At 36.8% G+C, this 27429-nt stretch overlaps 1 protein-coding gene across 1 annotated transcript in view; it reads right to left on the bottom strand.

Moving 5' to 3' along the window:
* The window catches only part of LOC129272539 (kinesin-like protein KIF11-B), a 38569-nt gene extending 13994 nt beyond the window's left edge, over nt 1-24575 (bottom strand). The window contains exons 1-15 of the mRNA XM_064107728.1: nt 24358-24575; nt 20143-20272; nt 17397-17494; nt 16871-16949; nt 14961-15143; nt 13310-13434; nt 10342-10499; nt 9507-9585; nt 7931-8027; nt 6648-6743; nt 5441-5529; nt 4718-4805; nt 2319-2432; nt 1556-1651; nt 679-886 (exon numbers count right to left, since the gene is read on the bottom strand). Coding sequence (XP_063963798.1) covers nt 679-886; nt 1556-1651; nt 2319-2432; nt 4718-4805; nt 5441-5529; nt 6648-6743; nt 7931-8027; nt 9507-9585; nt 10342-10499; nt 13310-13434; nt 14961-15143; nt 16871-16949; nt 17397-17494; nt 20143-20272; nt 24358-24419 — 1702 coding nt within the window. The 5' untranslated portion in view covers nt 24420-24575. The remainder of the gene's footprint in view (nt 1-678; nt 887-1555; nt 1652-2318; nt 2433-4717; nt 4806-5440; nt 5530-6647; nt 6744-7930; nt 8028-9506; nt 9586-10341; nt 10500-13309; nt 13435-14960; nt 15144-16870; nt 16950-17396; nt 17495-20142; nt 20273-24357) is intronic.
* Between the last annotated feature and the right edge of the window lie 2854 nt (nt 24576-27429).

A 27429-nucleotide genomic window follows, 5' to 3' on the forward strand; every position in this document is an offset into this window, starting at 1 on the left:
TTCAGAGATCTGGGGCCTGTCTTACAAAAAGTTACGATTGATCCAATCAACTGTAACTCTATGGAAATCCATCAGTGTCATAATTTTTTCGACTTGAAATTTGCACAATGTCCTTTGTAAACAAAGAGAACCACAGTGCATCTTTAAGAAAACAATGAATGCATGAATATACATCATAGCTAGGAAATATTTTGAACAAGCATGCATAATACATGTTGACGTTGCTGGCCATCCATAGTTGCGATTGATCGTATCAATTGCAACTCTTTGTAAGACGGGGCCCTGATAAGGAAAAGAACTTGCAAATTGGCAACTCTGCACAATACACTCAGGCTCTCCACAAAACACGAACTTTCAATTAAAGAGATTGAAAAAAATATATATGTACTATCAATTATGTACATTTATTTACAAAATACAGATTCCCTCACTTCAGCTTATTTTATCCTCCTCCACCCACAAAATACAACAGCCAAAACAGAATATGAGATGAATTATTTAAAGAAAATATCTGTATGGATAAATTGATAAGTAAATTGAGAAATTATCAATATCAAATACGCAAAGGAGTAAATGTGGAAAGTAGTGTTTTATTGCGTTTTTTTACTTTTATTATGTAAATAAAAGGTGTGAAGAAAAATAATATTCAGGGATTCAATAGAATCATGTAGCACCTACCGAACTGTTGCTGCATTGAACGGCACTTCCCCTGTTGTTCTTCCTGGAGCTGAGAGAGGGCGCCCTTGATATTGGAGGTATAGCTCTGGAAGTTATCTGCGAACGCCTCCTGAGCAGATTTGTTGTGTACCTCCACCTTTCTCTTTCTGTCAAGCTTGGCATGAAGACCTCCTACATCACTCACACTGTTATCAGCCGTAGATAAGAGCTGATAAATTATAAAACAAATTCATGGAAGAAGGCCACGCATGGAAATTTGATTAATATCATTGGTCAGAAAACAATAATTTGCAAAATGATAGTGTTGGTATCAGCTCTAGATAAGAGCTGATAAAGGGGAAAAGGGGACTCATGAAAGAGGGCCAATCATTTATATCATTTTCATTCGTAAGAAAACAATGATTACCACAGTAAATGATACATATTATTTGGAAAATGATAAAATACAGGCAACTCTACCTAAGTCAATCTATTGGGACGACAGAAATTGGTTTGTCTTGTAAGAAATCCAACTAAGAAGCAGTATTCAACACACGTTTTGCATAATCTGGTCTAACAAATGCTTCAACTTAGCTGAATATTTGACTTACCTTATGTAAGGCTGATTTTTATGCAAGATTACCTGTCTTTACAAACAGAAATGAAAACAGCCTTGAGAAAGTTTGATTAACTGGTTTATCACAAGTAAGAACCACAACACAATGGTGAAAAGGAAGAATTACATTTCTTTATTAAAAAAAAATAAATCTGCAGTGAATCCATGCCACCCCCTTCCCCTCTTTCTCAGGTATAAACCTTTATTTCACAGTTCATATCCCTGACCACAAAGGATTAGGATCGTAATTGCAATAAAGACAAAATCAGTAATTATTTGTACCTGTGTGGCCTCTGACATGAGCTGCGTCTCTGTCTTTACATGCTCGGACACTAGATGGCACTGTTCATCACGATCCTGTGTTGTATCCCTCAAATCCTTCAGAAGATAAAAATATATATATATTTTATGTGAAGTCAATACAATTATAATTATAATTATAAAAGTATTGCAACTAAATTTACTGAAAGGAGAAACAGGGAAAAGAGAAGAAAATATATAGAGCTAGAAGAAGAAAAAAATGAGTAAAAAAAGAAGGAAACGCTAGAAGAAGACCGAGGCACAAAAAGAATAAAGCAACCATGATGATGATGGCGATGATGATGATGACGATGATAGTGATGAAGATGATGGTGACGACGATGATAAATGTGGGTGATAATGATGACAATGCCAGTGGTGGTGACGACATGATGATGAAGATGATGATGAAGAAGATGATGACAAAGATGATGATGATTATGAAGATAACGTGGGAGATAATGACAATGCTAGTGGTGGTAATGATGATGATGATGGTGATGGTGAAAATGATGATGATGCTGACGTTGAAGATGATGACGATGATTCTTACTGATGGTGATGGTACGATTGTGCTGTGATTATGGTGGTGGTGATTATGATGAAATCATTATGACGATGCTGCGATGAGAATGATAGTGCTGATAATGAAAGTGATGTAAAGGGGACATTGATGGTGCTGGTGATGACGACGATTGATAACGATCATAATGATGATGATGATGATGATTAAAGTTCTCCATACCTTTTCTGTTATGTGAAGTGTTTCGGTGGTCTCTTCGAGATTCTTGGTAGTGATCTCCAGCTCTTCCGTTCTCTCTTCAAGTTCTTTCTGAGTGTATTCAAACAGCTCCGTTACCTGATGGAATAAATAGATTAAGTAGGATCAAGGGGGGAATTCATCAATATTTAATGGTCCAAAAGTACTTTCATGATAGGCTCTCCATATGAGTGATTGGCATGTGTGCATCGATAAATAAAAAACGGTCGCCTGGCGAAGATACTCCCAAAGGACTGCAGATGGTAGCACTTTTTGGTAAAATGGTAAATGGTGATTTTTTTTTAAATTCATTTTTTTACCTGATTGCTAAGAAAGCATGAATGCTTGTAAGCAAGCGACCAGAGGACCAACAGATTAAGGTCCTCTCCGAGGGACCTGATAATGAGGATTTATGCCTTACCAAAGGGCACTAGCACACCAAGTGGAAATCGAACCAGGGTCACCCGAATCCGAAACGCCCGCTCTATCGACTGAGCCATCAGTAGATCAGTGATGGATACTATGACGGGATAATACTAATTACAATGCGAAGCAGTTCAACAAAAAGTATGAAGAGCTAAATAAATATAATGGTTGTTGTTATTATTGCTGTTTATTATTATTATCATTATATAAACTCATTAGTCATTTCCATCTGAATACAAAGGTGGTTTTCAATCCATGGTGGAAGTGCATAGTCTATGAAGATTTCATTCATTGACTACATCAATTCAGTGCGTATACTGAGAAATCATCCAATAATTAATGTGCACTTTTGACAAAGGGCAGTTATCTTTCTAAGGTTACTGTATTAAGGAGTCCACTGTTAATGTAAATTAATTGACATAAACATTGGGCTCATTAATGATGTAACTAGGCATAACTTAAGCGCATTGTGATAAAAGCACAGATTCATTATCATAAGCACTGAATTCAGTGGATTCACAATACGGTGCGCCATCTATCGGTTGCAGCGGACGGGCCAAAAATCGCAATGCCTCACGGTAAAAAGTTGACATCTGTTGGGCGTGCTAGTACTCTAGCGCATGCATGCATGTGATTATTCAGTGCTGGCAGACGTGGCTCGACCGGATATGCTATTTACTATGGTCTAGGAGGTGGGAGAGAAATGTGCCCACATATTTCGAACCATTTTTTTTTAAATCTTGCATTATATGGTTTTCATTTTTGAAACAGCACAGTCACATTTCAGTACTGTGCACTGCGCCTGCGCACCATGTGGACAACGAAGTTAAAAATTTGGCCTGTTCGCTGCAACTGATAGCTGGCTTGTGAATTCACCGATTTGAACACAATCAGTGCTTGAATTCGGCATAAACCGTGGTTTCAAACTATGGAATCAAAACCACCTTTGTGAATTTGGGTCAAACTCTCGCTATGGATTGAAACACGAGGGGTAGGGACAAGCTTGAAGTACACAATTCTTATGAAAAATTAAAATATGTGTATATAAGAGAATGCCAATATACATACATATCTAATCAGGTGGGTGTTTCATAAAGCTATTTTTTTAAAGTTACGAGCGACTGGTAATCCTTTCTAAACCAACACCAGTGAAAATTCAGAGCGCAATATGTTTACAAGAAAGGATTGCCAGCTGTTTGTAAATTCACTTTTAAAGGACAAGTCCACCCCAACAAAAAGTTGATTTGAAAAAAAAAGAGAAAAATCCGACAAGCAAAACACTGAAAATTTCATCGAAATCGGATGTAAAATAAGAAAGTTATGACATTTTAAAGTTTCGCTTAATTTCACAATAACAGTTATATGCACATCTTGGTCGGTATGCAAATTGGCAGACTGATGACGTCACCCACTCACTATTTCTTTTGTATTTTATTATATGCAATATTCTAATTTTCTCCTCCTTGTCAAGTGCAACACAGTTCTATTTCTCCCTAAACATGTGGAATTAACATTATTTTAACAGTTTATGGTTAGGTTAAGTTGGTCCTTATTGTCAAATCTCTATAAAATGAAATATTGTAGTATTCAAGCAATAAAAAACAAAAGAAATAGTGAGTGGTGGACATCATCGACTCTCTCATTTGCATATCGCTGACTTGTGCATTTAACTGTTTTGTGAAAAATAAGCGAAAATTAAAAATGTCATAACTTTCTTATTTTACATCCGATTTCGATGAAATTTGCAGCGTTATGTTTGTTTGATTTTTCTCTATCGATTCAAATCAACAATTTTCTGGGGTGGACTTGACCTTTAACTTATGAACAGCTTTATGAACCACCCACCAGAAATTTATTCTTTTCTATGTTAGACGAATATTGAATAACTGATGTTTTCATCTAACAATCATATCAGTAGTCTTTCTTTTCATTTTCGAGACTGGCTCACTGATGCTTACCTTCTGCATTTGTGTAGTGAGCCCTTCGATATTCTCCTCCATCTCTTTGATTTGTGTTTTCTGACTGGCGATGGAGTTCTCCATGTTCCTGCGCAAATAGATCAAGGATAAAAAGATTTAGATTTGAAGTGCACTAGCTTTCCAGGGGCCTGTTGCAGAAAGAGTTGCGTTTGATTATAGCTCAAAAAGTCCATTGTGAGTCCCTAATACGCGCGTGTGATTGGTTGAAAATCAAGAAGCGTTTGATATTTGGGATCTGCATTTGATCGCAACTCTTTCTGCAACAGGCCCAGGAGGCTGTTTCACAAACTTGAGCAATTCATCATAAACCTGAATCCTACACTTGATTGCACACAATGTTTAACCCTCAAAAGACTGGGCTATTTTTAGGGTTAAATCATAATAATAATATGTAACAATTATATAGCGATTAGTAAAAATATTTCTAAGCGCTGCATACTATTACCCCGGCTTTAGCACGGCTAACCTGATGGTGCACATCAAGCCTCTAAGGAACTCCTTCCTACCGAGTACCTATTTACTACACCTGGGAGGAGAATGGCAAATGTAGATAAATGCCTTGCCAAAGGATCGAGTGCTGCGGTGGAATTTGAACCCCGGACCTTGTGGTTCAAAGTCTGAAGACTTATCCACTGAGCCACAACATCTCTACAGTAAAGTAGTAGTTGTACATGTAACTGTTAGCAGCTGTTGAATACTCACTTGTAGTGGTCTTCTGAGAGATAGATGCCATTCTTTTCCCTGGTTGCAAAGAGATCTCTCCTAAGCCTCTCAATTTCTTCTGTATATTCCTGAAGTGAGCAAAAAAAACATTTTTTAAAGTTTTTATATTGATTTCTAATTTACCACAGCTATACAAAGCCAGAAAGCAAGATAATTTCTCATATGAAATATGAAGTTTTTATCATCACAATGAAATCTATTATATTCAAACCAGATTAGGGGGCCGTAACACATTGCTTAGCAATGATCGTAGAACGTTTTTCTACGATTGATTGCATTGAAGACAATGTAAAATCAATCATGAAATTTGAGCGTACGATTAATCAATAACCTTTGTGTTACGGTACCCTGGAATCTGTTGCAAAAGGATTTGCATTTAACTTAACATAACTTTTTAAAAAGCAGAAGTCCTAAAAACGTGATGTGAATGGTTAAAAATCTAGTTGTATCTTATAAATGTTTTTAGAACTCAGAATTTGATGTTTAGCTTATAGAAGAACACAGAATGGGCATTGAAAAAAACGAAAAACTAGGGATAATGTGAATACATCTTTGCCTTGCACTCACATTACACCGCATGTTCGATCTGAAAAATGAGTGAGGAAATTATTTGGAACCAATGTGGGATTTGAACCTTGCACCTACTGCTTGCTGGTCAGTGACTCTACCACTAGACCATCACTGGTCCATGGCACAGTCACAATGATATAAGAACTAATATCTTATTACCTCTGGTTTTTAATCCGACTTACATTCATAGTCCGCCATGGACAATGGAATAGAATATTCAGGGGTGTGAGTGGTCACAAATAAAAAGATCTGAAAAAAGCTGAAGAGTGTTGAAAAAATCTGAAATAGGAAGAGCTCCCATACCTTTTGTACAGAGGAAAGCCAAAAATAAGCTGAAATTAAGCTGAAAATCAAAACCAAAAAAATCTGAAATCAGATAAATATCTGATCTCTCACACCCCTGAATATCAAAGCCTGTTTGGGACGTTTGATACTGAACATTCAAATTTCTGCCTTGCACCCAGTGAATAAAATTGTATACTCAATCTGAAAACTAAGTGAGAAAATTCTTTGGAACCAATGTGGGATTTGAACCTATCTACTGCTTGCTGATCAGCGACTCCACCACCAGTCCATCACCACTAATCAAGAAAACTGCCGACTGTACTGTACATACCTTGAGAAGAGCTTTCTTGGTGAGTTTCTGGTTGATCTCTGGCCTGTTTGTGATGTTCTTTGCCCTGTGTGCGTAATCCAGTGTACTCAACGTTTCCTGTTTGTTCAAGAAGAAAAGTTAGTTCTGGTTGGAATCTTGAATATTAAACTTGAACAAGTGGAATGCCTCCGGCAGTCTCGTCTGCATAACGCCATTCAATGTATTGAAGCAGCCATGCCGACTTTGAATACAACTAAGATGAATGATTTTTCCCCCAAAAAAATACCATTCATATACTAAAAAGATACTAGGTTCATTTAGGTTGACCCTAAATGACCTCTAACCTTGATCATGTGACCTAAGACTATAAGGAGACGATCAGTGATCCTTGATCACCCAAGTTACCCAAGCTTCCCACGATTACCCATGTCCAAGTTTAATGAACCAGGCGGGTGTTTCATAAAGCTGTTCCTATGTTAAGAGCGTCAAGAACGACTGGTGATCTTTTCTCGTGGTAAATGGAATGCACCAAAATATTAATTGGCAATGGTTTAGCGCATAAGAAAGATTCACCAGCCGTTCTTAAAATCACTCTCAACTTACGAACAGCTTTATGAAACACCCTCCCGATCTGTAAAACTTCAAAGTTATGATGGCATTTCAACATTTCAACATACATGTACATGTATACCCCCCAAAACAAACCATGCACAGATTAAAGGTGGTGATATTGGATATGCAGGCATCTTGGATGTTCGCAATATAATGTAAAAGCACATGGAGCATGTAAATACTCTTGAGCAGACCTGCCAACCTTGTACTACCAAAAAATAATTATTTTTTTTTACAAAAAAGAGTATTTTTCAAAATTTGGCTCAACATAACAATCGCCAGCCTGTTGTAGTGAGATCGGTGAAAATACATGTGAAATGACTTGATAATTCACCCTTTAAAACATGTGCTCATAGGCGAGAATTAACTTGTTCTTTTCATGCAACAAGCTACTGGCCCGACATTGATTTTTACTGGTCTGGGACTGTCGGACCAGTGCTAGTGTCATGCACTGTGTATAATACATACATACTCCATGATCAGAAAAAAAAAAAAAAGTAACAAATCATTAAAAAAAAAGTATTGGTGTATTCATAGTAAAAAAAGAGGAACAAATACTCTAAAAAGGGAACGGTTGGCATGTCTGCTCAAGTGCTTGAGTGAATAGCATCTGCACTATCACACTCATACCTGTGCATTATCTTTTTTTTTTATCAAAATAGGGATGAAATATTAGGAATATCAAAACAAACCTCAACATTGATGGAAGCTGGCGACACAGTGGCTATAATAGATGTCTTGGTTCTACCACCAAGGGAGTCCTGTAGGAGACGAGTTAGTTTACTCTCTCTGTGTGGCAATAGAAAAAGAGGATACACAAATAAAACATCGAACAGTAATTCATCCAAAACACTTTTAACAATTTTGTATGTGACAATTAAAGAAATAAGGTGAATGTGCAACACAAAATGTATCTTTTTATTATTCAATGTGGAGGATACATTTTTGCTTTATTATTTTTACATTTATTAATTGCATGCTTTGTATTCATCAATTCAATGTGTTAATGCATGTACATGAACAAGCTGAAAATACCACACCCACTCACAGTTATGTGCAATGATATTGAATTTTGAATATGCCAATAAAAAAAATCATAGAATTTGCCAGACAAGATACAAAAGGACATCAAGTCCTGATAAATAGAAAGGTACACTACATGAGAATGTCAAAATTGTTAAATGAATTGCCGTATTCTGAGGGATTTAAAAAAAATATTAAGTTTGGTGCAATAATTGTACTTTCACATATTCTGCAATAGACAAGTTGAATAATACAAGATGGAGAAAAGATATTTTTCTGCCAAAATACTGCCCAAACAAAAAAATTTACATATTTGCCCATGTGTGGTTTTGTGCAAGAAACCCAGGGAAATGCTTCAAAGTATTTAACCCTATCTTAACTGGGCTATTTCGGTGTATATACTGAGGAGGGGGTCAATTTGACCCCCCTCAGATCTCGGCTGCTGATTGCGCGATCGACGCGAAAATTTGCACACGCATAGAGCCGGATGTAAACTACAAGACTGTAAAGAAAAAATTTCAAAATATTAATTGTTTATATTTTTTTATTAATTATGCAAATAAGCGTATGAAATTTTGGGTTTTTGTGTCTGTTTTTGCCTTTAACTCAATTTATCTAGCTAAAAGAATGCTAATTTTTGGTGGGAGTATCAATTATTACATTTCTAACAAATATCTACACAAAAATTGCAAAAATATAAATTAATTTCTTATGTATTTTATTGTTTTTTCAGATGAACTTTGTCAGGGACCCTTTTGCGATCATAAATAGCATAAAATAGATCCATTAAAACCAACAAAAGTGAAAATAATCATACATTTATGATTTTTGGTTGAAAAACACAATTTGCATTGACTTTGTACACGGAATCACGTTTTTGAGCAATTTCGGGTCTGACATGCACTTACAAAATGTTGCGTGATTTTGGAACCACGTACCCGGGCGTCGCAAATTTGGTCTCAAAAGATGCGCAAGACTTGAAAGTAAAAAGTCAGCGAGCGGTGCGGTAAAAAAAATTGGCGCGACGGCGTAGTGACAAAATTTGTCGAGGGGGGGTCAAATGACCCCCCCCCCCAGTTTAATAATGGTTAAACTACATATGTAGTAGAATGTGCTTTACAAGAAACTCTCAATCACAATTTCCTGATTTCATGACCAAAAACTCTGAAAAAAAATAGACATATATTTAGGGAAAACTAGTAAGTGGGATGAAATTGGAAATCAATCCCTGCAATGACTGCATACCTGTAAGGCACATGAGGGGCATGCTCCACAAGCGCTGTAATAACTCGTCCAAGAGTCAGCAAACTCTGGTTGATGTTACCTGCAAGCAAAGCACACAGAAGCTGAATGTATTATCCTCAAACATGAAGAATGTTAACAAATTCACTACAATCAATCAGAATCATGATTGATAAACAATGACTCTTTTATGATCTTTCACTAACACTGTACTGAACTCATAAAATAGGCAATTTGGCACAACATTATCTCACCAGACCTGCTGTTTTTCAATACTCTGCAAATATGTCATGAATTTAGTCTAAAAATTGCTCAAGAAAAAAGTTTAAAAATTCCTGCCTCTATTTCTGTATATTTTGGAATAATGGCACAAAACATTAAAAAAGACCAAAAACACCAACCCTCCCCCCTGTTGGGATCTATCGTTTGGCAAGGCTCCATCTAGCCGTTAAATAGGTACCTGGTGGGTGTTTATAAAGCTGTTCGTAAGATACGAATGACTTTACGCACAACTGGTGATCCTTTCTTGTGCTATGTGGTTTCCCTATGTAATTGATTTATGACCTAAGAACATGTTCCAGTCGTGCGTAAAGTTGTGCGTAACATTACGAACAGCTTTATGAAACACCCACCTGGTATGATGCATAAGCCATGAAGTCTACCTAGCAATTTAGTTTTGAAACTCTTGTTGGAACTCTCCCCAGGGGGTGAGAAGAGTACATGTACATGCACTGTGTGTGGGAAAGCCAGGATCCGATGACCAAGGTGCTTACAGACCTCATTCCGATGAATTAAGCGTTCTATTCAAGCGGAATATCATTAATATTCTACCACTTACCGGCTTCTCTGGCCCTTTTATCGACAGCCCCTGAGCGACCAATGTTCTCGCTTCCAGCAAGATCCACTAAGTTGAGTTTGCCGGTCTTCAACAGTTCCTCTCCCTCGATAGAATTCTCTTTGATGTGGATGGTCACCGAGAAGACCGAGTGGGAACGACTAAAATATTGAAATTAAAAGAAGAAAAAAGGTTAGAATTGTATAGTTCTAATCATATCCAGGAAAGTGATTTCCACCTACTTCTTCCTGTCGAGCATTTAGACAACTGGCATATAATCGTACATGTGTTAGCTTTTGCATAATAATAATAATAATAACAGATGTATTTGTTTAGTGATGGTTTTATGACCATGGCTCTATCTTGAGCTACCAGTTTTTCATTGGCGCTCGGTGCATTCAAGGAATTAATTCTGCCGGGTACCCATTTGCCTCATCAGGGTTTGGTGCAGCAGTGTGGATAAATTTCTTGATATAGGAAAACTCACCATGGCTAGGATTCGAACCCACGACCCTCTGATTGAAAGGGGAGAGTCAGAACCACTACACCACAAAAGGCCTGCATATCAAGAATCTGGATAAATTGTGCTGAGTCTCTACAAAAGCTACATGTATGTGCACTTGTGCAGTTAAAAACAGAAGAGAATTGATGGGAGTAGCTATTACTATATACTTGGGGGGACTTGTTATATTTGAGTTTAGGCATACCAACTGAAGCTCTCTTTTCCAGTGACCTATTCTAGAAATACTGCATTGCAGAAATGTTTATCCAGTGTAAATTTGATGAAATTGCTGATTTGTTAAAAGGCCCCCTGAGAAACAGACCTAAACTTTATTGATTCTTCTCAGTATCAGTACTTGAAACCTATCACTGGTAACAATTGATACATTTCACGCACATGCTGTGAGGTTGTGTTTCTCAAGTAGGTTTTCGGCAGTTATCAATAAAAAAAAATTAAAAAATCATCACCTTTTGACCAAACGGCAAAGGGTTAGTTCAGGTCTTTTGCAAAATATACACAGACTTTTTTTTCTTATCTAACTTATTCTAGATCATCTTTTATTTATATTATAATTCGAACCAGTCAAAATTTAATAAATCTGGGGCCCGTTTCATGAAGGACTTACAACTGTTGTAACTCTTCCATCATGACAACTACATGTACCATGGTAACATGGCTCAGCAGCCAATCACAATCAAGGTTTCCATGGTACTTATAATGGTTCATTTTCATTTGGTCTAATGCCAATTCATCCAATTGCCAACTTGTCTACTATCATTTGGTCTACCATCAGTTCGTCCACTATTCACATGGTCTAATTGCTATTTCGTACACTCACCATTTTGTCTAATAACCAGTTGGTCCCAAAGCCATTTGGTCTAATTAGACTAAGTGTTAATTGGGCAAAATGAATGAAAATAAAACGAATATTAGACCAAATGGTGATTAGATAGTGTAATGATTGGACCAAATGGTTGTTAGACGAAATGTGGATGGATAGAATGGCATTAGACTAAATGGAGGTAGACCATGTGGTGAGTGGACGAACTGGCAATTTACTGTTACAATAATGGCAAAGTCACCTTAGTTGTAAAGCCCAGTGCACAGTATAAGATCTGATTTTCAATTAAATTGAATAGCATATGATATGAACATTTTATTAAACCTCTAAAATCTTAAAGGACAAGTCCACCCCAACAAAAAGTTAATTTGAATAGAAAGAGAAAAATCCAACAAGCATAACACTGAAAATTTCATCAAAATCGGATGTAAAATAAGAAAGTTATGACATTTTAAAGTCTCGGTTAATTTCACAAAACAGATATATGCACATCCTGGCTGGTATGCAAATGAGGAGACTATGATGTCATCCACTCAATATTTCTTTTGTATTTTATTATATGAAATATTCTTTCGCCTCATTGTCAAGTGATACAACGATTAATTCCTCCCTGAACATGTGGAATTAGCATTGTTTAATACTATATGGTTCAGTCAAGTTGGTCCTTATTGTCAAATCCATAAAAAATGAAATATTGTATAATTCAAACAATAAAAAACAAAAGAAATAGTGAGTGATGGACATCGACTGAATCACCTAGTTGTGCATATCACTGTTTTGTGAAAATAAGCGAAACTTTAAAATGTCATAACTTTCTTATTTTACATCCGATTTTTTTGATGAAATTTTCAGCACTATGCGAGTTTGATTTTTCTCTATCTATTCAAGTCAGCATTTTTCTGGGGTGGACTTGACCTTTAACAATCAAAGTTCTGAAGAGTCGTACGAATATCAAAATCGAAATTACAGTCTGTCTCTAGCCTCCCTTTAGGGATGAAGCAAATCAAATTCCAAATCGCTGCAACTTGACACTGATTTGGACATTACTCCGACCACAAGGCTTGCAGCAAAGTAGAAATTGAATACAGTATTTCTCGCATCACGCCGAACTTCAAATAAAATGATTTTACTTCTCGGGACTTTCATATTCCGTGCAATACACAAATTGGCCCGACTTCACAACGGTGGTTTTGAAAACCTACAGTTGAGTCCATGGTTTATGCAGATTTCCTGTATAAATTACACTTATTTTACCGCGTATATTAAAAAATGTCCAATGCTGATGCGCACTTTTGTCACAGTGCGCCAAATTGACGCCTGTTGCCTTGGTTATCAACGCTATTTTATTCATGAGTCCACTGTTTTTATTCATGAGTCCACTCTTCAAACAGTGGACTCATGAATAAAATAGCGTATCTAACCATGGTAACAGGCGTCAATTTGGCGGACTGTGGCAAAAGCGCGCATCAGCATTGGACATTTTTGATACACGCGCCCGATACGCGCTAGATTAAGCGTAATTTATACAGGAAATCTGCATAAACCATGGATTCAACCGTGGGTTTTAAAAACCACCTTTGTGAATTCGGGCCTTTATGAACTGGCCCCAGGCATTAATTAGTACTAACCTTGAGTGGGCATTCATAAGTGTTGCGGCCGTTTGCCTCTTGGCTGCTCCCTTCTCAAGGATGGCGTACACCTCATTCTTGTTGTGGACCGTTACTTCCTCAAGACCTTGTATCACGACAGAGCCCTGGAGTAAGAAAAGGCATTTCAGGTTAAAGGTAAAAGAAAGTAATTGCAGCAAACAAGTCTTGTAAATCAAAGTTAACTGTCAACACATTATCATATATCTACATCTGGTACTTTGATGTAACCTTATTTTTGTGAAATCATGAAATCTTAGTTCAAAACCAATAATCCTGATGATCACTAACACAGAAAAGCATATGTGGGGCAGTGTATTCAAATTGCTTGAAAAAATACCCGACATTTGATGGAATTCCGTGCTTATTTTGCCCATTTCTCAGCAATTAAGCATTTTCTTTCAGAGCCATTTGGCATTTATTTTTTATTCACAAATACAAACACTTGGCTGGTAATTTTATTGGATTCTGTTCGATCTCATCTTTCGATCATTGTCACAACTGGTATTTATCTTTAATCATACAAACAGGCCCCCATTGCATAAAAGTTACCATTATGGTACATGTATAACTTTGCCATGCAAAGGTAACTTGCATAAAATCCTTGATTGTGATTGGCTGTTGATCAGCGTTACCATTGTAGTTACCACTGGATGGCAAAGTTAGCATAATGTAATTTTTATGCAAGGGGGACAGGTATCAAATACAATTCCAAACAAATTGCATTAATCTTTTCTTCTTTTTTTTTAAATAATATGTTAACACATTTTTAAGTAACAAACTCAGTTTTTCCTCGAATCTAAAAAGGAAATCAAATAACCATTACAAGAACAGGATTTTAAAAGCACTTTATTGTGAACTCCCTGTGACCTTTGTCTACTTACCTTCTGAGCAGAATCCTCAAAGATTCTCAGTCTCTGGGTGTCTTCCCAAGAGGACAGAAGATCAAAGAACTCCTTGTTGTAGCTCAAGATAGGAGACTCTGACTGAGCACTTAATTGTGCAACCCGAGTGGCCTTTGATCTTTTTCTCCTTACCTTCCTAGCAAAATCCTCAAAGATTCACAGTCTCTGGGTGTCTTCCTGAGAGGACAGAAGATCAAAGAGCTCCTCATTGTACAGCTCCAGATAAGGAACTCTGAGCACTTAATTGCACAACCCCTGTGAACTTTGTCTCCTTACATTTCGAGCAGAATCCTCAAAGATTCTCAGTCTCTGGGTGTCTTCCTGAGAGGACAGAAGATCAAAGAGCTTCTAGTTGTACAGTTCCAGATAGGAGACTGTGACTGAGCACTTACAGCGCAACCCGAATGGCCTTTGACCTTTGTCTCCTTACCTTCCTAGCAGAATCCTCAAAGATTCTCAGTCTCTGGGTGTCTTCCTGAGAGGACAGAAGATCAAAGAGCTCCTCATTGTACAGCTCCAGATAAGGAACTCTGAGCACTTAATTGCGCAACCCCTGTGAACTTTGTCTCCTTACCTTTCGAGCAGAATCCTCAAAGATTCTCAGTCACTGGGTGTCTTCCTGAGAGGACAGAAGATCAAAGAGCTCCTAGTTGTACAGTTCCAGATAGGAGACTGTGACTGAGCACTTACAGCGCAACCCGAATGGCCTTTGACCTTTGTCTCCTTACCTTCCTAGCAGAATCCTCAAAGATTCTCAGTCTCTGGGTGTCTTCCTGAGAGGACAGAAGATCAAAGAGCTCCTCGTTGTACAGCTCCAGGTAGGAGACACGGACCGAAAACTCAACATCGGTGCCAACCATCTTCTCAAAGATCTGATGCATCGCTCTCGGAATGATGCCAGCCAGTGGATCCTAGAATGTCAGGAATACAATGCACATGTTAATGAGAGTCTGTTTCTATGTAAATTTCTCATGGTAAAATTACTTGATATATTCGAGTAATGGAAACAGGACATCAACGATTTTTATACAGCATGTACATGTATAGACTTCCTTATTCCAGTAGTTATCAACTGTTAACAGTTACATGTAACTGTTACATGGGAAGTTTATTCCGTTGCAGAGTAAATGAGAAAAAACATGAATAATTACACTTTGGAATGCATCATTGTAAAACATGTAGGCAAGACTACATAAAAAGCTGTCTAGTTCCTGTCACATGAACCAATTAGCTGAGTGTTATCTATGACCAGACACAATAAACTTGCAGTGTGATTCTCTGTTGGAGGCGTCAAGAGTGGTGTGTTAAGAAATGTCGAATTTCAGTTTTCATTTTTTTCTGAAAGAGTAAACCTTTTTTCTATGCACAGAAAAATAATGGATGTACTAATCGAATCCCAGGTGTTATTTTTGACAGCTTTAAGTGTACCCATGATATTTTGGAGTGGTCTTTTGGGAGCATGTTACAATTTGTTGTTCCTGAAATCCAAACTATTCCCCTCACTTTGAACTTCCTTATTAATGGGTAAGATCTTGCGTTGATCAGTCCTCCTCTATAAACAATGAACAGGATGTGCTTACTGCTTGAGTAGTGTGGCAACTTTAAGGGTTATTGGAGGACTTTATCAATGGAATTCTGATTGACTTCTAATCCTCCTTTTGTCACCTACACACAATAGAGGGAACCTAACCTACCCAACTTTAAAGGGAAATGAAACCTTTGGAACAAGTAGGCTTGTGTCGAAAGTCGAAACAGAAAAATCAAAGGATAAGAACAAAGAAAGTTTGAGAAAAATCGGACAAACAATGAGAAAGTTATGAGCTTTTGAATATTGCAATCACTAATGCTATGGAGATCCTCCCATTGGCAATGCGACAAGGATGTGTGATGTCACATGTGAACAACTTTCCCTTTGATGGACAATAAAATACCCTCAAAATGTCTCTTTTTGCTTTTTCTTATGGTGATACAAACTCTTTATCCATGATGTATTCTTTAAAAATCTGTATTACGTGCCCTCCTATATAAAAAGAATACATGATCTACTGATAGATGTGATAAAAGAGGCAATTCAAGTGAAATATATACTATTAATAGGGAGAGTTGTTCACAAGTGACATCACACATCTTTGTCGCATTGCCAATTTGAGGATCTCCATAGCATTAGTAATCGCAATATTCAAATGCTCATAACTTTCTCATTATTTGTCCGATTTTTCTCAAACTTTCGTTGATCTGTTTCTTTGATTTGTCTGTTTTCACACAAGCTATCTTGTTTCAAAGGTTTCATTCTCCTTTAATCCTGGACACTATTGAAAGGAAAATTAGTGAACATTTTTCCGAACCTACTTTTTCAAGTAGGTCGGAGCCATCCAATAGTATCAAGCAGAGCTGCCAAGTTGTATTTTGCATTTTCAGTATTCTTATCCCCCAAAATCAGTATTTTGACAAAAAAATCAGTATTTTTATCAAGTAATACATCATTTCAAAGCTGAGAAAATCACCTTCCAGATGGGATCTTCAACAACAAAAAACTTCTAGCAACCTTTTGTGAAGCCTGGTCATATTGGTGACAGCTGTACATGTAGTACACAAGATTTGTCTGCAGCAAAAATGAAAAAAGAAGAAGCAATCATACCTGTTCCCAAGAGAGATCTGGGTCTGGAGTTCTCTCGCCTTCCATGGTGAATGTCTTCCCCGTGCCAGTCTGCCCGTAGCTAAAATCAAATTAAATAAATCATATCTTTAAAAAAAGTGATTCTAAGTAACTTCTAATCTAATTAAATGGAACTTCATCTATATTTCATATGTAACTTTTTATCATACACTATTTCTTCTCTTCTGCTTCAAAAAATGGGGATTGGCATAATCTACAAATAATCGAATTAAATTGAATTGATTAAGAATTCAATCATTTACCTCAGAGTGAAATAATGCACTTTGACTTCATACTTAGACTAGTTTTTTTTTGACAAGGAAGGTGCAGGCTACTCACAATGTTTGATACAAGTTAAGTGCAAACTGTTTCTGAATTTTGTAAAACTTGATGAAAAGTGATGGCTTTCCAACACAATAAAGTTCACAACATAAATGTAGACTTTGAGAGAAAATGCACATATGCAAATGTGGATCTTGGAGGATGATGAGGACAGGTGTAGACTCACGCAAATACTGTGCAGTTGTATCCCATGAGCACTTCATCAAGGATTGGTTCACAAACTGACTTGTAGACCTCAATTTGGGGAGCCTTGGGGCCAAAGACCTGAAATAGTATAGTAACGATTACATTCAACTGCTGCACCAAACACTGCCCAGCAGTGGTACATACATGTATAATATGTTTATAACTTGTATATATGTAAATATGATGGAAGCTAGACCTTGCAACAAAGTTCCGGAGAAATTAATTGTACTAACCACTAAACCCAGTCCCCAATGAAAATGGCAAAGTTATCATTAAACAAGAAAGTGCGCATTTGAGATGATAGTATGATACAATAAATGTAACAAGTATAAAGACAGGGACTCGATTTTAAGGCGCGCGAGAGCGATCGCGCGCTACATGCGCGCCTTAATCCATTTTCGGTAGCGCGATTTATAGCGCGCCTCGCGATAGCTGACCTGCGCGAAAATGCCTAAAGTCGCCCTCGAAATCACCCAAAATCATGCTTTCGGGGGCGACATAAAATCTGAATGTCGCCCCCGAAATTATTGCCGAGTGATAACAACTCAACCGCCCACTAGTGCCATATGCTCGAGCTCCGCTTACCATTTAAAAACCATCCAAAATCCACACTCAAAATCACGAATAAGCCTTAAAAGTAGCGAGTAGCGCAGTTTCAAATTCCGAAGTTGCGTTATTTTTTCTGTACCACGTATTTCCATACACATGGTACCAGGTATGGAAAAAAAAATCAACGCAACGGTCGGGAAAGAGTTGCATGTATAGGGGTCCATTATGACTACCACCGTGTGCCATTTCGAATGCACATGTTTCCCCTACAGATATCACAATTCTGTGATAAAATAATTCGAATTACACAGGAAATAAATCCCAGAGTCTAGTAACCTAGCATTGGTGAGTTGTCATTCGGCTTTGCTTTTCAAAACGGCTTATTAACTTCCAAAATAAGTTATCTAATTTATCAATTATAACTAAAAAATCATTTGTTTTCTTTTTCTAGGGGATGAGGTATTATATCAGACAATAAATCATTCAAACAAAGCTCCATCTTTTTTACAAGGACGGCGGCAGGCTCACGCATTGGCGCTTTTACTAGCTAGCCAGTTGGAGCTCTGTCTCTCTGCCAGAGCTCTGGAGGACAATTCGCTCAGTAAAGGCCTCAATGATGGTGATTTTCTGTTTCAGACAGAGTTTACATTTCAGGAATATTATTCAAAACTGCCAATAAAGTTTGATGATTTCTTCATTGTCATGTATATTTAAGTTCTTAATGAATACATTCTCACCAAATTTAGACTCCCCCATAGAGAAATTAAATTTTCATGGAGATCTGCGTTTTCAAAGAACTTCAGGAAAAGTTAGGGTATGTGATGGGCCTTTATTACATGTACATGGCTGACTAGGGTATTGTACTGGAATAAATGGAGTAGAAATTAGATATTGAATTCATTTATATCCAAGTCCAACTCACAGTCACACACACACGCACACACCCACACACACCCACCCATCCACACACACCCACATCCAAGATTCTAAACATGCATGATAAATAACTTAAAAAATCATACAAATTACAATATTTAATATTAAACAAAAAGTAATAATTCCTTAATAAGTGAACAGGTATTCCTCAAAATACAAAAAAGTAGCATTTAAAAAGAGCCCCCGAAATTTGACAAAAAAATTAAAATGGAGCCCCCGAAAAAAAAAAAAAAATTGTCAGTGACTTAACTTTTAGCCAAGTCAAAACCTAACTAAAACAGGTTTTACAACACACAATCTAATTACAATACATTGTAAAACAATTATAAATACTTCCTTTGGTTGTTGATTGTAATTTTATAGTACATACATTTCCTCCATCCATTTTGTTAATTGGGCAAAAAGCTCCCCTTGTATGTTGAAGAAGAGCTTTTTGAAGTGCTCCTCTACCGCTCTCCTTAAAAGTTCTAGGAGAGCTTTTTATTGCTCCCCTTATAATTATAAAACCGAGTCCCTGTAAAGAATAATAACTGAATCTGATCTGAACTAAAAATATTTTCTAAAGCGCCACAAAGGCTATAAACCTACAGACTAAAGGTGTTAATATTAAATGAATGGATATTGGTTATATGATTTTACTTGTGCAATAATTGTTTCAATCTACATGTATTTCTTTATCATGAAAACTAATGCATGGGAACATTCAGTAAATCTACCCCCTCCTCCCCCCCCCCCCCAAAAAAAAGGGTGAAAAACGAAATAATAATTGGTTTAATTATATACATGGTCACAGGTTTGGATAATCTTGATATTAGGAATTTTTAAAGGTAAAAGAAAGTAGTTGCAGCAAACATTTCATGAGAAAGTCTTTTAAGTCAAGGTTAATAGTCACCATATTATCATCTACATGTAGATCTGGTACATAAACATAAACTTATAATCTTTGTGAAATCTTAGCTCAAAAATTATAATTCTGATGATCACTAACACAAACGCATACATGTGGGACAGTGTATTAATATTGCTTGGAAAAATACCTGACATTTGATGGAATTCTGTGCTTATTTTGCTCATTTCTCAGCAATTACGCATTTTCTTCCAGAGCCATTTGGCACATATTATTTTATTTATACATACAAACACTTAGGTGGTAATCTTATTGGATTCTGTTCAAACTCATTTTGAGATTGTCACAACTGGTATTCATCTTTCTTTAATATAATTCTTTGTACATACTGTACCTTGTCAAAACTGAATGTTTTTGAAGAGGCCTTTTCAGCAACTTCTGTGCCGACAATAATCTCTCTTTTGGAGGGCTTCACATCCAAGATGGAGTAGGAATTTTGCTTCCGCTCACTTCCATTGACAGGTCTGCAACAGAGAATAAATGAAAACAATTCGTAATACAAAGAGGCAACTTCTTAATCTTCAAAACAAACAACATTTAATGCTTCAGCACTGCATTATATTTTTTTAACGCCGCGCACAGCCTCTTATGCTTGTTGGATCTCGCAAGTGGATATTTCGCATGTGGTCTGGGCATTAAGCATGTAAGGTAACTGATGACGAAAGCATTGCTGAAATTTTGAATCACTTTTTTTTTCAACAAGAACAACCAGAACCTCATCTTAAAGGTCAAGTCCACTCCATAAAAATGTTGATTTGAATCAATCAAGAAAAATCAGACAAGCATCATGCTGAAAATTTCATCAAAATCATAAAATATTATATGCACGATTAGTCACATGCAAATGACATAGTCGATGATGTCCCTCACTAGGCTCACTCACTATTTCTTTTGTTTTTTATTGTTTGAATTGTACAATATTTCAATTTTTACAGATTTGACAATAAGGACCAACTTGACTGAACCATAAAATGTTCCCAGAATCCCAATGTTAAACAATGGTAACCGTAATTCCACATGTTCAGGGAGAAATTATACCTAGTTACATGTACATGTAGATAGATATTTCCTACCTAGAGTTGAAATATACATTTCATTTCCCTCGGGAGGGAGTTGTATTTTCCCAAGGGATTACATGTATATTTTGTGCGAAGCATGCAGCGCTGAGGGAAGATACATGTATTCTCAGGAGGGAAAAATATATTTTTGGAGGGGAGTTGAAATGTTATTTATCAAAAAGATGTAGACTCATCATCAGAGTCTGCATATGGCTTTATGATCTGAAACTTGAAATACTTGTTGCATTTTTTATCCATATACGTCAAGTGAATTATGCAACTTGTAAGCAAAGAGTGACGTCACCTCAGTGAATATAACGCTGCAGATTACAATACAACACAGTTATATTCACTGAAAAAACCTTGACTTGGAAGGTTTTTTTTCCAAGAAACATCATAAAGACCTAGTCTAGACCTATTTCTTTATAATTTTCATGAGATGTTTGGCACACTTACTCATAAGAATATAACTGAACATTATCAACTAGATTCTAATTTTTGGGGGGTGAATTAAAAGAAATCTTACTTCTTAGATTTTAAAATAGTTAGGTGTGCAGACATGGGGCCCCCTACATGTATGCAATTACCCCTATGGCATATTATTTAACGTCACGATAATAGGCCAATTAAGGGGAGCCCCATGTCTGCGTACCTAAATATTTAACGGCAAGAGTTCCATAAAAATAAAATATTTCCACTAAAATAAAAATAAAAACATGGAGAAGGTTCAAAATAATATATCTAGCCCTATTAAATATGATGGGGAGTGGAAATACATGTACATACCAAAATATGGCTTCGTCTGGCTCCGCGGCATCCCCTCCATCAATAGACCGATGACGGCCATTGGGCTCGTAATGGTGGAGCAAACAACCGCCACTTAACTACAGCCTATATGGAGAAAGGGTGCACTTTTGCACCCTCCTCGATTACTCCTCAATTTTGTTTTTTGACGGGGGAAAAAGGAAGAAATAATAAAGATACATCAATATCAAATACAATCAACTTACCACCTTTTTGAAAAATATGCTGGAAAATAGCGAATTTTGATGACAAACAGATCGGGATCAGTCAGGTTCTTCTTCGATCGCCGTCAGCTACAGCTTAGCGTACAGACAAACCAGCGGATTGGCAGGCAAGTTCGCAGGCTCAGCTGTAGCTGCGCTGACAGCGATCAAGCGACTGAAGAAGAACCTGGCTGATCCTTATCGGTTTGTCATCAGAATTCGCTATTTTCCAGCATATTTTTCGGAAAGGTGGTAAGCTGAATGTATTTATTATAGATTTATCTTTATTATTTCTTCCCTTTTACCCCGTCAAAAAGCAAAATTCAGGAGTAATCAAAGAGGGTGCAAAAACGCACCCTTTCTCCTTTCTGTACAGGTAGTTAAGCGGCGGTTGTTTGCTTCACCATTACAAGCCCAATGGCTGTCATCAGTCTATTGACGGAGGGGATGCCACGGAGCCAGACACAGTCTCAGCAGAGCATATCCCTGACAGAAATAGGCCTATGGTCTAGTCTACCATCTAAGCAGGTAGAGATCCTGATTGCAGAACTTTACAATGAGATGAGTTGGAATTCCAAGCAAGGTAAGAAACACTTTAAAAAAATCGATACAGAAATATGAAGTGAACAAACCGATTCAAGTCTCAACAATCTTTTGTCATTTTTGGTGGGGGTGCATATGGAACTCTTTCCAATTTAACTTGAGATTTAACATGAATTTATTTTTATTTCATATAAACTTTCAAATTTTGATAATACTAAGTAACTTAAAGGACAAGTCCACCCCAACAAAGAGTTGATTTGAATAAAAAGAGAAAAATCCAACAAGCATAACACTGAAAATTTCATCAAAAATTGGATGTTTAAATAGAAAGTTATGACATTTTTTAAGTTTCACTTAATTTCACAAAACAGTGATGCACATCCTGGTCGGTATGCAATTGAGGAAACTGATGACGTCATCCACTCACTATTTCTTTTTGTATTTCATAATATATGAAATATGAAATTTTCCAATTTTTCTCTTCATTGTCAAGTGAAAATACAATTCATTCCTCCCTGAACATGTGGAATTAGTATAATACTGTGGTTCAATCAAGTTGGCCCTCATTTTCAAATCTGTAAAAATTGAAATACTGTATAATTCAAACAATAAGAAAACAAAAGAAATAGTGAGTGAGGGACATCATTGACTGTCTCATTTGCATGTCACTAAGTTGTGCATATATCACAGTTTTGTGAAAAAAAAGCGAAACTTTAAAATGGCATTTTTTTTTATATTTCTTACATCTGATTTTGATGAAATTTCCAGCGTTTTGCTGAATTGATTTTTCTCAATTTATTCAAATCAACATTTTTCTGGGGTGGACTTGACCTTTAAAGTTGTTATAATTATTCTTATGAATAAGTGTGCCAAAACTCTCATAAAAAAATTTGAAAGAAATATGATTTTCTTAGTCTTACTCTTAGAAAAACCCTCAGCCAGTCATTTTCAGATTGAACATGAAAATTGTGCACCATGCCATGTCTGCGCACCTTGGATTCAATTTACACAATTCAGAGGTTTTGATTAGCCCGCATTTTGAGGCTGTCACATGAAATGCCTGAAATTCATTATTTATTTTTATATTTGATGCGGATTTTTAAAAGAATAAATAGATAGATCTATCATCTACACATGTAACATACTACTAGGGCATGTATGATGTAGGGCTAGACTCGTCTCTAGTACAGTAGTAGTAAATTCTAGACCTACATTTGTCTGCATTGATTGTACTAGGCGTAAGTCAAGTGTGGTCGTAGCGTATCTAGTATCATGCAGATACGCATGTGCACAGAGCCAGAGAAGAAGGCCAAGGGGCACTGATGTTTATATCAAAATTCCAAGTTAAACTTAACTTAAGTTAAGTTAAACTTAAGTTAAGTTAAACTTCGGGCGCCTGGCTTGCCCTGGCGAAGTTGCCTGGGCCCTGGCCTTGCTACTAAAGTACTATTTACTAAATTATTTAAAATCTTTGCATTATTCTTTATGATTTCTATTGACTTGTGTCATGTGTGTTATTGTTAAGATAAGAATTCCAAATCTGTTTGATCATGATGATTCTTGATTCTCGATCATGTCGATATTATTAATTCAAATAATCTCGACCCATCTCTCTCTCTCCAGAGTCCAGTCTCCTGACTGTGTCGTGTGTTCTTCCTCCGCTAAGCCTAGGCTAAGGTCGGAGATCAACGGCATCGTTGGAATGGCCGCAATTCATTGAAGGCTTTAAGTTGCAATCATGCAATTACCTTGCACTGATCAGCGCGGCACAAGATCCATGCCCGAAAATTAATGCGAGCCATCATCAGCGGTCGGGGATCGGTTGGGGTGCCGCTGGCCTGGCGTGCGAGTTGGGAGGAACTGCCGTGTCATTAAACCACGCACTTTCGCAGTCGCACTCGACTCTCTCTGTCTCTCAAACAAAAAACTACAGTTATTTACCTGCATCTCACAACGACCTGTATGTTCTTCTCCTGCGGTGGTTTTCCTAAACCCTTCACCATTGTGACTTTAATCTTCAAGTTGAAATTTATATCCGAAATGTATCGTGGCTTTCAGGCAAGTCAGTCTTGTTTTTGAATTGGATACACTTTGCGTTGAAACGGGCGCTTTAAATCAAACGGACCAATCACGAGAGAGCATGAGCGAGGTTCCGGTATGGCAAGCCGAATGAGGGATTTTTGTATTGATTAAAAAAAATCATTTACGTCGCACGTACGAGTGAATAATTTTTTTTTTTTAAGATATCGGGGCCCCGGGATCGGGGCGGTGCCAGCTAGAACAGGGGCCGCGGGAACCGGGAGGGGGAAGGGGCCACCCCACCTTTTGTCATTAACTATATGCGCAAAATTTTGAAATTACCTTCAAATTGTTATTTTAGGCATGTTCAGCCCCCTTCCCGCTTCAATTTCGACCCGCAGATCGTGGCGTCTGATGTGACCCAAGTCCCGAGCGAGCGAAATGAGCGAGGAAAGATTTTGACCTTTCTAACATTAAAATGTAATTTTGTGATATAATTTGACAAAACAATCAGAAACTAACGTCGCGCGCCTAAATTTCCCCTGTTTTATCTGGGTTTTTTTTTCTCCTGCTTCTTCTTTTATAGGGTTATTCTCGGCCGTTATACTTTTGTTGTTCATGGCCATCAAGTCCTCGTAAGTATATGAGGTATAGACCCGTATAAAGAGGGGCATTAGTGCGATAATCACATCACATACATACATCGGGGTATGGAATTAGAAAATAATTAATTAATAGCAGTCTTTTTTTTTCTTATAGTTGCATATGCTATAGCACAAAATATCTGCACTTGATCTAGTCGAAGAGAGTAAATTTGTTCCTCTCTATACACCAATACCCACATTCTTCCCACATTTTTCTGCTTTTCAGGAGACAAAAATCAATCGGGTTTCCCATTATTTGGGCATAAATTAGTGTCGCCAGCAAAAACAAAATAGTGCAAGTTCTTTTTTATATATTAAATTCAAGAGCCTTAATTGGTGCTGTGAGAGAAAAACTTCTTACTTAACAAAACTTCTGCACACTTATACCCCCCCCCCCCTCCCCCATCTGGGCATTTATCTGAAATTTCTGAATGTCAATAAAAGTCAATTTACTCACAGAAAAGGAAGCACTAGATACTCTGAAATCCAAGTAAATCGCAAAAAAAGAAGTAATAATTCGCATGAGAAGGGATTCATTGCATATAATATTATAGGCCTATTATCATGTTTATTATTATTCTGTTACATATATTTCCGCAATCATGAATATGACAATGGCTACATTCCTATCAGCCGAAACAGCCCGTGAAGGTAGATCTACAAGAGATTAAACCTCAAAATGAAAAAAAAACGCTTAATATGTAATGAAACCTTTCCGCTTTGAAACCGAGCTCCACGCAAGGCCCTTCAATGTGATTTTATTGAGCAACTTGTAACATGAAAATGCTACTAGTATTTGGGCAAAATACCTGTTTAATTTTTTTTAATGAATTTTTATCTGAAATTAAAAGTAATTGTATTTGACTTAGGCTCATATAATTTGGTGTGTATGATAATAGCATGGATCACAGGAAGCCTATGATTTTCAGGTCAAAAGGTCAAAGGTCAAGGTCACAGTGACATTTTTTTCATCTTGCCCTTCTGCAGTCCTTGTAACTCGCGATAACTTTAGTTTACCTCAAGCTAGGCTCATATAAATTGGTGTGTATGATAATAGCATGGATCCTAGGAAGTCTATTGATTTCTAGGTCCATAGGTCAAAGGTCAAGTCGCCACCTTTCACTTTTCTTGCTTGACCAATACCTCCATTTCCCGCGTTACAGGCGGGCGTATTATGTGCTCGCCCTAGCGACACTCTTGTTTTATGTTAATTTCTTTATAATGTAATTGAAATTAATTTGTATCATACTTTTTGTTCTGTTGTAAATAATATCGAATTTGAATTGTATTATATATTGCTATGCACTATATCTTCTATATGATTTGAATATTATTACCCCCCAAAAAAATATACCCATTGTTATCACCTGTTTTTAAAGGGGAATCCAACCCATATAAAAACTTGTTTTTATAGGGAAAAGAAAAATCAGACAAGTTGATAGGTGAAACTTTGAACAATATTGGACAAACAACAAGAAAGTTATGAATTTTTTAAAGTTGTAAATATTGGTAATCACTATACTCATGGAGACTTTAAATTGGCCGCATATGGGATGTCATAGTGATGTAAGGCAAGGACTACTCTTCCATGTACTCCAATTCATATTATGGCTAAAATGTCATTTTTCCCAAAAGTTTTATTTCAAATTACATTTTTCTCTCATGAGGACATAAAACAATATACTACCCGAGTTATATTTAGATTACTGCCCCAGGGGAGTGGGTACTAAGGAGAAAACCACAAATCCCTGATAATAAAGTACATGGCCTATGGGAAAGTTGTCCTTGCCCCTTGTCATAATTTTCTTACCCAGTTGCCAATTTGAAATCTACATAGTATTAGTGATCTCAATTCTAAAGCAGCTATAACTTTCTTATTGCTTGTCCGATTTCTTTCAAACTTTCACCATTCTGTTTAATTTATTTTTCTCCTTCCCAACACAACATTTATGGCCAAGGCTGAATTCCCCTTTAATGAATGAAAATGAATGAAATGTGGCGATTCTGTTCATCGTCGTATTAAAAAAATGCTTTTTAGCCTTTATTCAGATAATATCACATTTTCATACATACACTGCAGAAACACCGGTGTTGATTTAACACCAGCCCGGAATCTATTATGTCCACACCAGAGAAGAGTAACACCAGTTTGGTTTCTAACATCAGATAGGTGTTTATCGCAACACCTATAGTAAAAAAACATTGGTTTGTTTCCAAACTGGTGTTGTTTCAATACTTCTCTGGTGTGGACATATGGTGTTAAATAAATACAGGAGTTTTTGCAGTGTACAAGGGTAATAAATAAAATATACAAAAAAATATACAAAATATAGAAAATACTGCTCCAGCA

The sequence above is a fragment of the Lytechinus pictus genome, chromosome 12 (genome assembly GCF_037042905.1).
Source record: "Lytechinus pictus isolate F3 Inbred chromosome 12, Lp3.0, whole genome shotgun sequence".
NCBI lineage: Eukaryota > Metazoa > Echinodermata > Echinoidea > Temnopleuroida > Toxopneustidae > Lytechinus > Lytechinus pictus.